The following is an 18,707-nucleotide window of genomic DNA, read 5'->3' as shown; positions in this document are numbered from 1 at the left end:
TTTACTGAATACAACACTCCAAATTGTGCCTGGACCATGGTGTTTAACAATTGAAACATCAGTTCCTTACATTCAACTTCCTTGAGAGAAAGGCTGAAAGTTAGAAGCTTTTAGATTGCTTTTCCCTCAGTATGTTTTACTACAGATGGCTTTGATGCATCTGAGCCTTTGTAGTCTGGTCTTTACCCTTTCTCAATGCGACTAAATTAAACTACTTGCAAATGAATAAGGTAGTCTATGACTCAATGACAATTTTCTCCTCAAATCCTTGTCGATAAAAATTTCTCATCTTCTACACAGCCTCTGTTTAAAATCTTTGATATATCAGGATACTAGCAACAGAGCATGACAGAAGCAATCTTCATTTTCTCTGCTACAATTAGGATCTTCAACACATTTACACCTCATCCGTCACTTTCAACTAGTTACTTATATTGGAGATAACCTTACTACCAACATTATTGTTACAAAAAAAATCACAATCATTCAAAACTGTATCAAGATGCAAAGAAAGGAAAATGGGTAAAAACAATAATGAGTTTAAATATTATGGGACATAAATTCAAGACAACATGCTTATGATTTAGGAAGAGTGTGCATTTATATTTAAATGTCCTGTTTATTTAACAAACAAATGATAGGAAATGAGCATAGAAAACAAATTACTACAAAGATGCCAAGCAATCCTTTAGTCTCTAACATCAGACTTAGAAACATGCAAAGCTGATCATTATTGAAAGCTAAGTTTTGAAGTATGCACATCAATGGGCAACAGTCCAAATTTTCACTATTAGAAAGCCAATCTGAACTAAAAAAAAGGAATTACATGCACATGTAGCAATGTGTCTGGGTGGGCAATGGCTGCACATAATCCATAGATTACCTTATTTGGCTGCAGGAAAGCACATTTCTCTAAAGGAAAATTAAACCATCAAACTGCATAAAGGTAGAAGGGATTCAAATGGAAGATAATTGTTTCATTTTAAAAGTTGGCCCTATGGATGCTGGTTTTACAGATCAACTGCTTTATACAAATACTACTGTATGGCAATAAAGAGTCAACCTGGCAGGTTAATTTAATTAGCATTTAAAAATATACAGCAGACAGATGGCTGATAATTTTTCAGGATTGTAATGCCCACTTAATAGCTTATTTACTTTCATAACCTCATGTTTATAGTTAAAAAATCAGGAATACCATATAACAGAATGTCTGCCAATGTAATTTAAAGCCCCGAGAAACAAAGAAATTTAACTGAAACTTCCAGTGCATAGTTTTCAGAAAACTCACTGCAACTGATATCTAAGATGGTCGCCACCTAAAATGCATTCCAAATAACAAAACTGACCTTAGAATCCTGCTGATTACTGCCTAGGTATGTTAATTATTATGAAGAGACTGTTTTTGTTCTAGAGGTCAGTAATGTTGTTTATTATTCATACACAAGACGCAGACTTAACTGGAATGAACATCATGCTTTGTTCACCTCTAACAGCTCAGAGCCTTCCTTGGCCACTTCAAGTTGAGTTTGCAATTTGAATGGGACTGGCATTGATCAAATCAAGGAAAGGCAACAGATTGCCTAATCCTAAAGTACATGAGTACACCAGTTCGTTTTCTGAAACAATCCAACAGCTATACAGTTTCGGGTAAGTCTGCTGGCGTTATGTTCTCAACTGCCATGGAAGGATTGATTTTCTGTGGGTTAGTAGCTCAGTAATACATAAAGAAAATCCCTTCAACTTAAACTCTTCACATATACAGTGCTACGTTTTTTTAACCATTTCCCCAATTATTTTCTAGTATCAATTTCCCCTCTTCATTGAAGCACCTTTGGACGTTTCCTACCTTTAAAAGGCTCTAGTTAAGTGTAAGCAGTTACTTTAGATCAACGAAAGGTAATAGTTCAACAACAAATGTGTACACTTTAAAAAGTGACTTAATTATATAGCAGATATTAGCAACAGTGGAAAAAAGACAGCACTTGTGTGATTATTGATCTTCAAATCACACTGCGACAGTTACACAGGATGCCATGACCTTCTAACCATAACCAGGTGAATGCGTCTCTTCTGGCACCACATGTCAGAAGACAAAGATTCAATTAGCTCTGGTTGGAAAACCACGGCATCCAGCGTAACCATCACAATGTGGGTCGTTTCTGGGATTTGCTGGTGCTCGGCTTGGGGGTGGAGCTTGCAATGCTCTCTGGGAATAGGGCGCCGCTTGTGTGTGCATGCACACGCGTGCGTGTGTGTGTGTTGGGGGGGGGTGCAATGTGGTGTGGATCTTTTGTGGGAGATATTCAGTGGTATTGAAGCTTGAATGCTGAGTGGCTTCTGTAGTTTGGAGGGCAGATGGCCTAAGGAGAGAGCACTGTGTTTGGTTATTGATTATAACGGAAGTTTTGGAATGTTATTATATCGGCTATTGGCTGGAGGTGGAGGGATTGGACCTGGGGATGGAATTGAGCAAAGCTGGTTGTGGAGGAAGTGGGGCAGGCTGGGGTTGGAAAACTAAAACTTTGTTGAAAGATGGAAAGTGTATAGTAGGTGCCATGGTAGGATGAATAAGCATCATAGTGGGGCAATTTATAAAACTTTTCACTGTATTTTTCATGTAAGAAGTACCTGTGACGATAAATTTCTATTCTATTATATTCACCAATCATTAAAAATTCAATTCAACAGGGAATATTGCAAAGATCTAGCAAATTCTCATTCTTCACAACTGAATTTTGATGCGTAAAAAAAACTTAACCTTGCAAACTTGAGATACATTTAAGAAACTGGGGATAGATTGTGTAAATTAACAGATTACATTACTGAATGCTTTCCAGTACATCAAAGAGGAAAGTTTATGAGCAGACTTACATAGCTGAACATGTGTTCATTGGAGAAAAGATCATACTGGAATAAGTGGAAAGCTTGCCTCCCTGTTAAACAGGATATTCTAAAGTACATACACAACAAGAATGAATTTTTCACATTCTGTTCCTAAATAAAACACTGCAAAAGCATGCTAAATACTTGAGACACCCATCCATAATTGGTATACAACAGTAAACTATTTAGTGGAGTGTCACTTTACTTGACTAGTGTGTTAAATCCAAAAATAACAAAGTTGTATATTTTGGAAGTAACCACTATTCCTAACTCACCTTTAGTTTTCTTAGAGGCACTGATTCCCAGTCCACGTATTTAAACCATCTGTGTCGCTTAATGTCATCTGCTCCATTCTGAAAAATAATGGAAAGAAGTTTTAGAATTCTTACCCAATAAGGATTACATCTACACCAGAATTAAAAACGAGACAACCTACTGTAATGCTATCGTCATGACTAGCCCATTATTGTGTACTCACTGCACAGTGGATAAATTCTGTATGTCATAAATTTAGTTTTGCATTGTTGAACAAACTACAGGAAACATCTTGTTAAGGACTTCAACCTCAGAATGTACAGCCGAATAACACATCTGATGTGATTAAGAAAAGTCTAAAATATTTGCAAACATTCTACGATACTAGAAGAAAAAAGATTTCAAATGTCAAATTTATAACAAGAGTCACTTTTTTTGTGCAAAAAGCAAACAAATAGCTGGAATGGATGGCTTGGGAAAGCAGATGAGGGAAAGATATCATGATTATTTAATGAAAAGCTATTACGTGTCATTAGGAGACAGCAGACTTATGGTAGAAACAATTGATCAAATGGGATGATAGGATGCGTTAATCCAAACCCATCTTGTGGGCATTCGAAGTTGCATTGTAAGCGTCACAAAAGCAGGAAGAGTCCTTTGTTTTAGTGCTCAAAGTGCCAAGTAACCAGAAATTGTCTTCAACACAAAAAACTAATAATACTAGCTGGCATTTTAATATAACACAGAATTTCCAAATGTCAGCATGGCTCAATGGTAGCTCTTATGCTAGATTCAAAAAGTTTCAGGTTCAAGACCCATTCCAGTACCAGGTGACAAACTACAGTTATTGGACAGCACTGAAGGAATGCTGCATTGTTGGAGGTTCTACTTTCAATGAGTGGTTCTACACGGTGCTGTGCCCTGACTTGTACAATTTATATCAATGATTTGGATGAAAGGATCAAAAGTATGATAGCTAAATTTGCTGATGGCAAAGATAGGTAGGAAAGTGAATTGTAGAGAGTAGAGTGTTTATAAAAAGGGACTGTAGAGAGGTTAGATTAGATTAGATTGCTTACAGTGTAGAAACAGGCCCTTCGGCCCAACCAGTCCACACTGACCCGCTGAAGCGAAACCCACCCATTACCCTACATTTACCCCTTTACCTAACACTATGGGCAATTTAGCTTGGTCAATTCACCTGACCTGCACATCTTTGGACTGTGGGAGGAAACCGGAGCACCCGGAGAAAACCCACGCAGACACGGGGAGAACGTGCAAACTCCACACAGTCAGTCGCCCGAGTTGGGAATTGAACCCGGGTCTCTGGCGCTGAGAGGCAGCAGTGCTAACCACTGTGCCACCGTGCCGCCCAACTGAGTGGACAAAAATCTAGCAAACCAAGTACACGATGGGAAACTGGGAAGTTATAAATTTTGACAGAAAGAATAAAAGAATGCATATTCTCGAAATGGTGCAAGGTTGCAGAGCTCTGGGATGCAGAGAGATCTGGATGTTATAGCATATGAATATGAATCAGAGAAGGTTATTCAGAAGATGCAGTAAGTAATCAGGAAAGCTAACAGAATGTCACCAGTTATTGTGAAGGGAACTGAGTGCAAGAGTAGAGAGGTTATGTTTCAGTTATACAGGGCATTGGTGAGACCCGCATCCAGAGTTCTGTGCAGTTCTTTTCACTGTACTTATGGAAGAATGCTAATATGTTGCAAGCAGTTCAGAGAAGGTTTACAAGTCTACTAACTGGAATGAGCAGATTGCCTTATGAAAAAAAGGCTAGACAGGCTAGGTCTGTATCCTCTAGAGTTTGGAGGAGTCAAAGGTGACTTAATTGAAACATACAAGATCCTTCCTAATGTGAGAAAATCTAGAACTAGGGATCAAATTTAAAAAAAAAGGGGGGGAACCCATTTAAAACAGAGATGAGGAAGCTTTTATCTCAGAGAGTTGGAAGTCTTTGGAATTCCCATGCTGAAAAGTCAGTGGACGCAGAATAAATTAAATATTTTTAAGGTGGAAGTAAATACATTCTTGATTACGAAGGGAATTAAAGATTATCAGAAATATGCTAGAACGTAGAGTTGAGGTTAAAATCAGATCAGCCATGATCTTTTCGAACAATGGAGTAGGATCAAAGGGCCAAGTGGCCTACTCTTATTCCTTGTTTGCACGTCCGTCATGTCACAAATTAAACTAAGCACAAACCTTCCTGCCTTTCCTCAGGATACCAGAAAAAGTTTGTAATCATTTCTAAATAAATTTCAAGTATGTAGTAAGAAAAATAACTTCAAAGTACTAAAGCGGGTGCAGTAGCACAGGCACCTGGGTGTGAATGCGCACATATCATTGAAGCTGGCAGGACAGGTGGAGAGAGCAGCGCATAAAGTAAACAGTGTTCTTGGCTTTATTAATAGGGACTTAGAGTACAAGAACAGGGAGTGATGTTGAACTTGTACAAGATGCTTGTTAGAATTTAGCTAGAGTATGGTGTATTGTTGTGGCCACCACATTACAAGAAAGGTGTGAATACATTTGAGTGTGCAGAAACATTTTACAAGAATAGTCTTGGGAATGAGAAACTTCATTTGAGGATAGATATAAGAAGTTGAGCCTGCTCTCCTTGGAGAGAGGAAAGCTGACAGGTGATTTGATAAAGGCTTTTTAAAATCATGAGTAGGCTGGTTAGAGCAAACGGAGAATCTGTTCTTTGTACAAGAATAAAAAAAGAACGAGATTGCGTAGATTTAAACTGACATGCAAATAAAACAAGGATAATGTGAGAAAAAAAACATTTTCAGATAGCAAATACTTACAGCACGGAACGTACTGCCTGGAAATATGGTGGAAACAGGTCCAATTGAGGCATCGGAGGCCAGGGGATGATTATCTGATTAGAAATGGTGTGCAAGGATATGGGAAAAAGGCAGGAGTCTGGTGCTAGGTAACAGAACCAGTGCAGGTATGATGGGCCAGTGTAGTGCAGCCAGCAGAACTTCTTGTCATTACAAGACAAATTTGACATCAGCTGCTGCTATTCACACATGCATAGGTAAACCTTAGAATCCAACTAGAATATTCCATCAGAAACTCTACTCCTCCAGTGAACAAGTCATCGTAGTCACTAGCAATAGATGTGATACTGAAATTGCTGTAAGAGCATCAATTTTGGAATACTTAACAATCACATCTGCACTAAAGATGAAATAGTTAGATTTGGTGCATTAGTGTGTGAGCTTTCTTGCTGGATAATTATTACTGAATAACTTCTCTGGCCATCAATAACTATTTTTACAAGCTGAAGTCTTATTTCTTATAGATGACGATTGTAATTTGTATTTCTTGTTTCCTGGATGGGTATATGAATAAAAAAGGTTTAGAAGGATATGGATGAAATGCTGGCAAATGGGACTCTATTTGATCGGGATGTCCAGGCCTCATGGATGAGTTGGACCAAAGGATATGTTTCCCTGCTGTATAACACTAAGATAAACACCATTAATATGCAAAGTAAAAACCAGAAGAATTAAAGGGTCACTCAACCCAAAGCATTAACTCTGATTTCTCTCCGATCCTCCCAGACTTACTGAGCTTTTCCAGTAATTTCTACTTTTGTCTCAGAATCAATGTCCGAATGGAAGAATTGGAATAGCATCAGCTGAATATGTTGGACATATTCTCACTATAAGGTTTGAGAAGTTATATAAATTCTTGACTGTAGGACTATTAGAGTTTAAAAGGGGTCTGTGGTTCAGCTAGCAGCACTTCTGCCACTGGGTTAGAAACTATACATTCAAGTCCTACTGCAGGAATGACTGGCCATACAAGGATGTTCATGGAGCAACCAAGAGGTTTAATAATCAGTCTGCTAATCCTTCCATATGCTCACATCGGGCAGTGACAATGAGAGAGATTCCTAATCAGCCATTATTGACAACAGGCATGACCTTATGGCACTATATAGCAAAACATCTTCACGAAAAAAATGATCAGGTGGGTGATGTACTCTGATGGCCGAGCACAGCAGTGAAGGAAAGGGGCACAATGAATAGAATGAACCATTTCGTTCTGTCCACAGCAGTTAAACCAGTGGACATAGCTTGCACTCCAAAGAAGACAGTACATGCAAAACAAGTGTACAGAAACATTATCGTAATGAATGAGTGGTAATTCGCTCAGGATGCCCGAAGCGTTGATTCATTTACATGTAAAGATACATTTTGTTCAGAAGTTAATAGTTTGGGATACAGTTTATGAACAAGTATTCTCTGTCCTACACTTAAAAGGAAACCTAGCATTTGCCCTCAAGGGAAATGAATGCTATATCCTCTGACAAGGGCAACTACCTGAGCCAAAACATCACAAGATGCAAATTGTTTTCAATCTTAGAAGGAGAAAGTGGAAACAGAAAAGGATGAGGATAAGGTATAGCAATTAAGTAACATAATGACAGATGAGAAGTTCTGGAAAATGGACCATGTTAGCATACATTCTAGTGACATTGAAACACAGCAGCGAGTTTAGTGAACTAAATGAGCAAAAACTATTTTCGTTATTTGATTTACGGAGAAGGTAAATTTTAAGAGCGAAAGAAAAGAAACTGACAAGAATTTCTTTTCAACACAAAGGTTGTCAGGAAGAGGAATATTATACAATATCTATAATCTAGTTTTAAGAGATATAGGTAAATATTTGAAATAAAAATTCAACAGGATATACTGTATGAAGAAAGATTGAAGATTGGGACTCCTGCCACCCAATTTCATCAAACTTGGCATGTGAAGACTTATTCCCATTGCTTTGCTTTTGGCTAAATACAGATCTCTCACTGGTTAACCCAACCATGATCGCCATCAAATTAATTAGTTAAATTGGCATAAACTAAATCAACAATCACTCAATGTGTCAATGACTTTATAATGGGATAAAAAAGCAGCAGTTCAGAATCATTCCACATATCATTCCAGTCGACAACTGACTAAGGCAATATTTTTATTGCTTACAATAAAGAACATAAAACTACTCACTCTAAATCTTCCACAAACACAAACTTACAAACTCTTGGAATTGCTAATTACTGTTATATGGGTTCAGTTAAAAGATAACAGGTAAATCTGGAAGCCTCACTAATAATATCCAGTCAACATCACTGCAATCAGCTAAGTTGGGAGAATGGAACAGATGTACAAAACATATTGCAAGTACAATTTGGAAGTACTCTTCTGATGTTCAAAACAGAACTTGAAAAACTCAACGTACTAGGATTCAGCTGTTGCACCTTCAGCTAATTGCTACACAGGGATGGTTGAATGGTAATGTGTTGATGAAAATCAGGCCATAGCCAGTCATGTGGAGAGGATGTCCTGTTTGGCAGGTTTCTAATGTTATGCATCCAAGGAAAAATTACAAATCAAGACGTATCTGCACCTGTGGTTTAATTTTCTAACAGAAAATAAATATTTCCAAATTGTTACAAGAATTAACATGTCAAATTCGAAAGCTATGTCAAATAAAAACTACCAAATGATCATGTGAACAAAAGTTGCACCTAATTGAATGTTCAGTTTTATTTTTTAAAATATTGAAATATTCAGTAAACTTATTAGTATCATCCTAACCCAAAATCAACATCCATCATTGCTCTCAAGTAATTCTGTTAACTTATGTACAGTAACTCTAGTGTCGCCGGTTTAATTAAAATCAAGTGTTACCCTGGGATATCTGCTGATAAATGCAACCCTGTAATGTAGCTACTCAGTAATTTGACCTGTATGCAAGTTTAATTGAAACTTCACATTCTCATTAATTTTGCTCATGGGAAGAGTGAGTGATTAAGCATAAAATTGACAGCTGACTAGTAACTTGACCGTCCACTTGTTACATTAAACTTAAATGATTTGCAGCTGCTTCGATGGTAAAACACAACGGCTTGTAAATACATGACTCCACAAAAATAATGACAACTATAATAAGCTAGGATTTATTTATAGGATTTGGTCAACCTAAGTAAACTATGAAATTCTGTCCTGTCTGGTTGGCCATAATCTCTGAATGGGCAAGAATTATTATAAGCTGAGGCTACAGTTTAAGGGTAAAGCTGTTAATAATAATGCCTTAAGGGAGATAAGCAGTTAAGTCAATCTGTTGCAAAATTCAAAACCTCAAGATTTCTTTTAAGACAGCACACATTATAGGGCAACAACTCTAATAAAGATGGGTTGTCATTAAAAACTCAGCTTTACAAAAGATAAATCATCTATTCTTGCCTGGTTTGGCAAATATGTGACTCGAGAAATTGAGTCATACAGTTTTAAGTGCCCTGACAAACCATTTAGCTTTATCATTCTGCATCAAAAATGAAATGAACTAGACGGATGACCAAGCATAACCTAGGCACCAGAAATGACAACAGCACACTCAGCTGTTCTGCCCCTGTAAAATCCTCTTTTCTAACAGCTGAAGACTCCTGCCAAAATTGGGAGGGCTTCTCAGATTAGAACAACAATCTGATAGTCACACTCAAGGAATTACATGTCACACAAACAATTGAGACAATACTATTACCGTGCCTAGGTCTGTCCTGCTTATAGGGCAACCAAGATGTATACAATCAGGAGGGAGTTGCTTTGGGAGTCTACAACATGAATGCAGACCCCATGAAATTTCATGGTATTAGGCCAAGCATGGAAAAAGAAAACTCCTACTGTTTACCTTGTTCCACCTCCAACCCCTACACACCACACTTCAGCTGATTAATCAGTGATCCTTCATGTTGAACACCACATGGACAAAGCATTGAGGGTGGTAGAGTGCAGCATGTACTCTGTGCAGAGGACTTCGATGTCCATCATGAAAATAGGCTTGATAACACTACTGACTCAGTTCACAGAATCTCAGAACAGAATCCCTATACTTTGGAGGCAGGCCATTCAACCCACTGAGTCCACAGCAACCCTCTGAAGAGCATACTAACAAGACCCAGACCCCTTACCCTTTCTTTGCATTACTCATGGCTAATCCAGCTGACCTGCACATCCCTGGACATTACAGGTGATTAAGCATTACCAATCCACCTAACCTGCACATCTTTGGACTGTGGGAGAAAACCACTGCATCTGGAGGAAACTCATGCAGCCATAGGGAGAATATGCAAATTCCACACAGACAGTCATCCTAGGGTGGAATGGAACCTGGGTCCCTGCCGTTGCGAGGCAATAGTGCTAACTGTTGAGCCACTGTGCCGTGATTACGTCATATCCTGCCCTGGTCTCCTTACCTAAGAAAACATTCTTGTCTTAGAGAAAGTGCAAAGGTTCACCAAGGAGAGGAAATCTGATTCTAATGTATAAAATTCTGACCAGACTGGATTGAGAGATGAGGTTTCCCCTGGCCTTGGGTACCTAGGTGGCAGTAGACTGAGATAGATAAAACATAGATACCTACAAGTCAAACGAGTCAAAAGGGAATATGGACATAAAAGGAGTATTGTATTGAGATAGCAATCAGACTGCAGGTGGTTCAAGGCAGCAGCTCACAACCACCTTCTCAAGGGAAATTCGGGATGAACAATAAATGTTGGTCCCTCAAGAGAATAAAAAAAGATCAGCCATGATCATGTTGAATGGCAGAGCATGTTTAAAATCGACCAAATAACCTTCCCCTGCTCGGATTTTTATATGTTCCTTCAGTGCTGCTGGATCAAAATCCTGCAGCTCCTTTACTTTGAACATCCTGGGGGGACGAATACCAAAATGGACTAATACCAAAATGGACTAAAGTAGTTTAAGGAGGCTAATCACCATCAGTTTCTCAAGGGTAGCTAGGGATAGACAATAAACATTGGCCCAGCTAACAAAGGTAAAATTCATGAATGAATAACAAGAAGTTCTATTAAGGGTTAAAACAAGTCATCTTCAGCTCAAGGCATAATACTGTTCCTCTATGATAAAAAGGTCATTAATAAAATATTACTCATAATAATCTGAAGGACGGAAATTATAAATTATAAGACACCATGTAGTGTATTATGCTCATCATGAAGTTTTATTGTGGTCAATCATTGTTGGCAACAATTCAAACTGCATGATTAGATTTGCTCCATGCATTCACTATTTGTGTACTTCTTGGAAAAGAATTATACTCATCATCAAATTAATTACAGGAACAGAAAAGCCTACTGTTAAAAGATGATCTATATCTTTCAACAAGGTTGATTTGACAATTACATGCCATAGGCTTTTTAAAAAAATACAATAACTTCTTAAATCACAGTGAAAACGCTTGTGATTTTGCATTAAAGTTTTCCACCAATACACAACTACGATACATACTTAATTTATACCTTGGAAATTACTTGGATGACAAATTAGGCTTCACTTTAAAAAAAGCTAGCTATTATTGTGCCACTAGCAAATGCTAATCTTTCAGTCTCATTGCACATAGGCACAACCAGTCAACTTCTGGAACTATCGAGATGACATATTTGGAACACAGTCCACATACTCACCATCAAGACTGATTACTTGGCCTAGCTCAAGTTTCCATTCATTGCCTCAAGATGAAAAATCTTTCAGATTACTTTAAGGCTTGTTGAAATCAATGAGTTTCTTTTTGTTACTCTGTTCTTTTAGACCAATTCTGCTTAGCTCATCGAAAATGATACAATTCAATTTTGCATCAAACTCTGTGGCATTCCTTATCAGAGGGCAATAGAGGCTGAATGTTAAATACGTTTGAGGCTGAATTTGACAGATTTCTAATCAGTAAGGGAATCAAGGCTTAAGGAGAAAAGGCAAGAAAATAGAGTTGAGGATTATCAATTCCATTAAGTGGTGCAGCAGATTCAATGATCCAATTTTGCTGCTAAGTCTTATATTCTTTTCCATACCTACCCTAAGTCTTACTGAGTTATAGTTATTATAACCAAAATGTTTTCCTACTGACAAACATTCCAAGCGCTTGGGTTCCTCTCTCAATATTAGGCCCAAAACTGTTCCTGGTTGGGCCTTCTATCTACTGACCAAAAAAGCTCTCTTGGACATAATTTAAGAAATGTGTTCTGTCCCTACCTTGCAGATTCGAACTACTCCACTTAATTTTTAGACAGTTAAAATCCCCAATTATTAATACCTTTTTTCATATTTCACTAACAGATGATAATACATTTGATTGTGTACACCTCAGCGACTATTTCAGGGTTTCTAGGCACCACATTTGCCTCTTTTGTGTTTTTACTTTTACACATTTGACCTCTTTGATCCTTCTAAAATATGATTTCTCCTCACTATCATTGTTTCCTTGATTAAGACTGTGAAACTCACTTCTTCCTTTTTAGTCTACGTTTCTTCTGCCTTCCAGGCTCTCACATTTTAACTTTTCCAACTCAGCTTCGCTTCCCTCTGAAACTATTCTGTTTAAGCAGTGTTATGATAAGAAGCTAGGACTTTACACAGCATCCCTCACAGAAAGTAGCACTGGAGAATGGGGATGGGAAGGATGGGCACGCACACATGGGAAACAACACTTGAGAGTGAGAGTGATCTTTACTCAAATCATTTGATCCCAATGATCTTTGCTCAACAGTACTAAAAAGCATTCATCAATCAAAGTAAAATTAAAGAGTAACAGTACAAGTGTCATGTGGTAACCAATTTAGAAATTACCGTTTCCTCTAAAAGTATTGATGCTTGCATATAATTAAACATAATGAATGATTTACAACAACCATCTTACAGGATAGTGGAACATGGTTTAGGAATCACTAACTTCTGTACTTTCAGACAGAATTCAAAAAAGTTTAGGTTACTTCACATCTTTTATTTATGCATCTATTGCTTACCTTCATATTGCCTAACCGTCTTGTCCGGTCAATAACTAGAAGCTTTTTGATGAGATCTCTAAAACAAAAAAGAAGTTAAATGTAACATCAAAAAACATTACTTCTCATAGAACAACAGATCTGGTCAACTTTAACAAACCATACATGAAGATGCATAAACAGAACATTAGTACAGCCATAGTTTTTTAAAATAACTTCTAATTTGACATTGAATGTATGTAATGCCTTTTAAAAACTGACATTTTAAACAATTGAAAGAATGATCCAAGAATTGAAATGATATAGCTTTGTACAAATTAATCTGAAATAGAAGTTTAGCATGGATGAACAATAAATGTTCCATTTCTCTTCTTAAAAATGTATTGCTGTAACTCTTGTTTCATGATTCAAGGTTATCCCAAGACACAGAGTAGAGGATAAAGTACAACAAAATGTCTAGCCAAAAACATGACAATTGTCATAGTTGTGGGTATGTTCGCCGCGCCGTGAAATTGATTTGCAGACATTTCATCCCCGGTCTAGGTGACATCTTCAGTGCTTTGGAGCATCCTGTGAAGCGCTGTTGCGCTGTCTCTTCTGGAATTTATTTGGTTCTGTTCCTGCTGCATCCAGTTGCCTGTTCTGACTGTTTGTTGTAGTGGCTGGAACAACTGGGACCAGCAGGAACGGAACCAAATAAATTCCAGAAGAGACAGTACAGCAGCTCTTCATAGGAGGCTCCAAAGCACTGAAGATATCACCTAGATACGTAACAAAACGTCAGCAAATCAACTTCCAAGCTCACCAAACATACTCACAACTACGACAACCGGTACCAGAGCTACAAATCTTTACACAAGCCATGACAGTTGACAATAAATCTCAAACTACTACGAACAATTTAATAAAAAACTGCTCAAAATCTGGAACAAAACAAAAATAACTGAAAATTTTGAACAGAAAATAACGTTAATGCTTCAGGTTGAGATAACCTTTCTCAACCTGAAATATTAACACAATGAATCTGTAGCATGTGCTGATTGTTCTAAGATTCAATCTGATTCCCCGATGTCCTTTAGGGAAGGAAATATGCTATTTTTAATTGGTCTGACTTACATATGATCCCAGATCGAAAACAATGTGGCACTCCTAATTCACCTATGAAATGGCCTTAGCAAACTGTTTGGTTCAAAGGTAATCAAGGATGGGAAACAAATGTTGGCTATGATGCTCGACCAATCTCCAGCGACTTGTTTTTCTATGTTTTATAATATATTACAGTCCAAAGACAGCCTGAAAGACTGCACCTTCCCTCAAGGAAGGTGTCAATTTTTAATACAAGGCAACAGGAATTGGATTAGACTATTCAGCACGTAAATTTACAGCAACAGTTCAAAGTCTAATTGCTCATTGAAAGGAAATTGAAGTTTAGTTTCTACAGCCTCCTACAGCCAGCAGAACTGGAGAAGTAATTTAGATTACCATATACCTTTGTGTGGAAAAATTGTTTCCAGAAGTCTGTGCTGATTCAGCACTAACTTTAAGACAGATGCTGGATGCCTTAAAATGCATAAAGTGGATAAATCTCCAGGACCTGATCAGGAGTACCATCGAACCCAATGGGAAGCTAGGAAAGTCACTACTGAGCCCTGTGCTAAGATATTTGTATCACTGATAGCCGCAGGTGACGTGCCGGAAGACCGGAGGTTGGCGAATGTGGCGGTGCCACTATTTAAGAAACATGGTAAGGAAATACCAGAGAACTAATCACACCTATGAGTCTAACTTGAGTGGTAGGTGAGTTTTTTTAGATTAGATTAGATTCCCTAGAGTGTGGAAACAGGCCCTTCCGCCTAACAAGTCCACACCGACCCTCCAAAGAACAACCCACACAGACCCGTTTTCCTCTGGCTAATGCAGCTAACACTATGAGCAATTTAGCATGGCCAATCCACCTGACCTGTAAATCTTTGGACTGTGGGAGGAAACCGAAGCAGCCAGAGGAATCCCAAGCAGACACGGGGAGAATGTGCAAACTCCACACAGACATACACCCAAGGCTGGAATTGAACCTGGGACGCTGGTGGTGTGAGGCAGCAGTGCAAACCACTGAGCAAGAGTGCCACCCAATTGTGTTGGAGGGAATCCTGAGGGACAGGATTTGCACATATTTAGAAAGGCAACGACTGATCAAGGAAATCAATGTGGCTCTGTGTGGGGGAAATTGTGTTTCACTAACTTAACTGAGTTTTTTTGAAGACGTAACGAAGAGGACTGATGAGGGCAGAGTGGTGGACATAATCTATATGGACTTCAGTAAGGCATTCGACAAAATTCCTCATGGCAGACTGGTTAGCAAGGTTACTTCACATGGAATATAGGGAGAACAAGCCATTTGGATTCAGGACTGGCTTGAAGGTAGAAGACAAAGGGTGATGGTGGAAAGCGCTTTTTAAACTGGAGGCCTGTGACCAGTGTTGTGCCACAACGATAGATATTGGATCCAGTGCTTTTCATCATTTATATAAACGATTTGGATACAAACACCGGAGGTATGGTTAGTAAGTTTGCAGACGTTATCAAAATTGGAGGTGTAGCGGACAGTAAAGGAGGTTAATTTCAGGATACAACAGGATCTTGATCAGATGGACCAATGGGCTGAGGAGTGGCAGATGGAGTTTAATTTAGATAAATGTGAGGTGTTACATTTTGGAAAGGCAAATCATGGCAGGACTTATACATGTAATAGTAAGGTCCTGGGGAGTGTTGCTGAACAAAGATACTATGGAGTGTAGATTCATAGCTCCTTGAAAGTAGAATCACAGCTAGATCGGATACTGAAAGTATTTGATATGCTTTCCTTTATTGGTCAGTGCATTGTGTGTAAGAGTTAGGAGGTCACCTTGCGGCTGTACAGGACATTGGTGAGGCCATTTTTGGAATACAGTGTGCAATTCTGGTCTTCTTGCTTTTGGAATGATGTTGTAAAACTTGAAAAGGGTCGAGAAAACAATTACAAGGATGTTTCCAAGACTGGAGGGTTTGAGGTATAGGGAGAGGCTGAATATGCTACAGTTTTTCACCCTGGAGTGTTGGAGCCTGAGGGGTGATCTTAAAGAGGTTTATAAAATCATAAGGATATGGATACAGTAAATAGACAACATCTTTTCACAGAGTGGGGGAACCAAAACTAAAGGGCATAGGTTTAAGGTGAGAGGGGAAAGATTTAAAAGTGATGTAAAGGGTAACTTGTTCATGTAGAGGGTGGTACACCTATGGAATAAGCTATAAGAGGGTGGAGGAGGCTGGTACAATTACAACATTTGAAAGGCATCTGTATGGGTATGTGAATATGAGCCAAATGCTAGCAAAGGGGACTTGATTAATTTAGAGTATCTGGTTAGCATGGAGGAGTTGGATTTAAGGGCCTGTTTCTGCTCTGTACATCTCTCAAACGCTACAATGCCAATTGTGCTGGATTTCGCCAACAAAATTAGTGATAAATTTTATTAGATGCCGTGAAACAGGGACGAGGGAAGGTTATTGGGAAGCTTTTTTCCTTTTTTTGAAAAAGAAACCCTATACCCCTACAGAACCATTGTATTTCTGTAATTAAAAAGAAAAGTGTACTTGGGCATGGCCATTTGGTAGCACAAAGTTTCAGTACTGCCGATGGTATTTTTCAGTGTGGTGCACTTGCATGTACACTGAGTCCTATTCTTTGCCAATTGAAAAAACGCGTACACATATTGCACGTGTATCAACTCAACAACAAATGAAATCCATTTTCAGTTTCATTTCTCAGGCAATGTCTTAACTTGAGTCAACTCGCTTGATTTAAACAAAACTTGACAACTGACTTGCCAGTCAACTGGCAAATTCTTCATGACAATGCTTCTTTCTACCAGTCACTGATTAACCAGTTAATCCAAGCTAAAACATCACTTTCTCTTTATATTAGTATGTCTTGCAAATTATTCTGCGTTATGGACCGAAAGCTTTTACAGTAATACCAAAGTCTTATTCAGGAACATATGGTTGAATGAAGTGCGAAAATGGCCAATAAGTTTTTTTTTCTCTTTCACAGTTAGAAATTTTTTATAGACATTACTGCACACATGTAAGAATGGAGAACAAATGATGATCTTGCCAGCAAAGCCCATATCCCATAAAAGAAGAAAGTACATTCCTGCTTTTCAATAATTTGAAATTTGAGAATGGCTGTCTTCATTTCACATCATGGCTGTTATGAGATGTCAAACAAGCCATCAATAGAAGTGAAAAACCTTTAGCCTGCTACAAACAAAAGCCAAGCTTGCCTGCTTCTGAACAGGTTTGCTGAGACATCAGGGTGAAACCTGATTGCTCTCCTGGAAGAGTGACAAAAAGAACTTCTCCATATTCCACTTCCTGAGCAGGAGGTGCCTGTGTTTAAGAATAACTATCACTAGATAGAAAGTGAAGTGAATCTGTGACGACAATAATCAGTTTTTTTTTTACCCTTCACCCGAAGGAAGAATGTGTGTTTCAGGTTTGGAGGATAAATAATTTTATTTTCATACTACAAATGGTGTGCTGACCAATCTGCATCTTCACTGAACAGGTTTTGTATTACAATAAATCATTAATTTGGTCCGCATATTAACGCTTTTATCTTTTGGAATCTTTTCATTCCAAGTATAAAAAAAGGCAAAGCAGACAATTGACCATATCAAGACTTGGGTAAAATACTTTTATTTTATGCTGCAACCCACAGAGTAGTGGAAATAGAGTGACTATGCATTCCTCCCATTCAGTTGTAACAATAGATGCATTGAACAGACTCCATATACATCAGTCGCAACTGAATTCTGAATTCAAATTCAAAGCCCATCGAAGTGCCTCAATAAGGCACTGATTTAACATTATTGGAAAAGCATAATATATATCCAAATAGGACCATGATTATTTCAACTTTAAAGTAGCTATTTAACAGATTGTAACCATCTGGATACCTGAAAAAAATTCAATTGCCTGTAAATGTTCAGAAATGTGCTTTAAATTGCTTTCACCTGAAGGTTTGTAAAACTATGGGCTGTGATGATGTTAAAATGGTATTATAAAAATAATACATCAGCATTACTGTTCAAATAAACCATCCTACTTAACGGCCATCTGATAGCCAACATATACAATATCCTGATTTGGCAAAATTAATTAACACAAAAAGCCACTAACTTCTGAGTTGGATAGCTAAACTTTTTCAGATTTCTCCACAATCTAGAAGTTGAATATGGCAGTGTATCCTGAAGCTGAATGAATACTAGGTAACAGTTTTAAAGGAAAAATAGTCTATCTGGTTTGAAATTAAAGTTTTGCTCAGAGCTAACAAGATTGTGTAAACTCCTCTTGCAATAATTTATTTTTTAAATGGGAAACTGACCTGAAGGACTACTTTAATACAGAACCGAGGAACAGCAAGAGAAATGCATGTCACCAGAGTGTGCTAAGGTGACATTGAAAATGGACATTAAGAGCCTGAAGTGTCTCAAAGAAAAGAAGATATGACACAGTTTTGTGGTGCCGGCAAAAATCAAGTTCAGATAAGAGATCAAGTGTTTTTCACACTTAAACACTGAGTGTAGAAAGCAGGAAAATTATTTAATTTGATAATGCAAAAGTCAGTGACTAAAGTGAGAATCATTGATATAGTTAATCAAACATCTTAAAGCTAAAGACATCAACCTCCTCCACT

General features: G+C 38.0%; 1 protein-coding gene across 1 annotated transcript in view; it reads right to left on the bottom strand.

The window, feature by feature from the left end:
• prkx (protein kinase X-linked) overlaps positions 1–18,707 on the bottom strand; it is a 103,589-nt gene that overhangs the window by 9,895 nt on the left and 74,987 nt on the right. The window contains exons 6-7 of the mRNA XM_072576891.1: positions 12,995–13,052; positions 3,162–3,239 (exon numbers count right to left, since the gene is read on the bottom strand). Coding sequence (XP_072432992.1) covers positions 3,162–3,239; positions 12,995–13,052 — 136 coding nt within the window. The remainder of the gene's footprint in view (positions 1–3,161; positions 3,240–12,994; positions 13,053–18,707) is intronic.

This window comes from Chiloscyllium punctatum, chromosome 9 (genome assembly GCF_047496795.1).
Source record: "Chiloscyllium punctatum isolate Juve2018m chromosome 9, sChiPun1.3, whole genome shotgun sequence".
Classification (NCBI taxonomy): domain Eukaryota; kingdom Metazoa; phylum Chordata; class Chondrichthyes; order Orectolobiformes; family Hemiscylliidae; genus Chiloscyllium; species Chiloscyllium punctatum.
The sequence above is the reverse complement of the archived record's forward strand: the minus strand, read 5'-3'. Positions and strand labels throughout refer to the sequence as shown.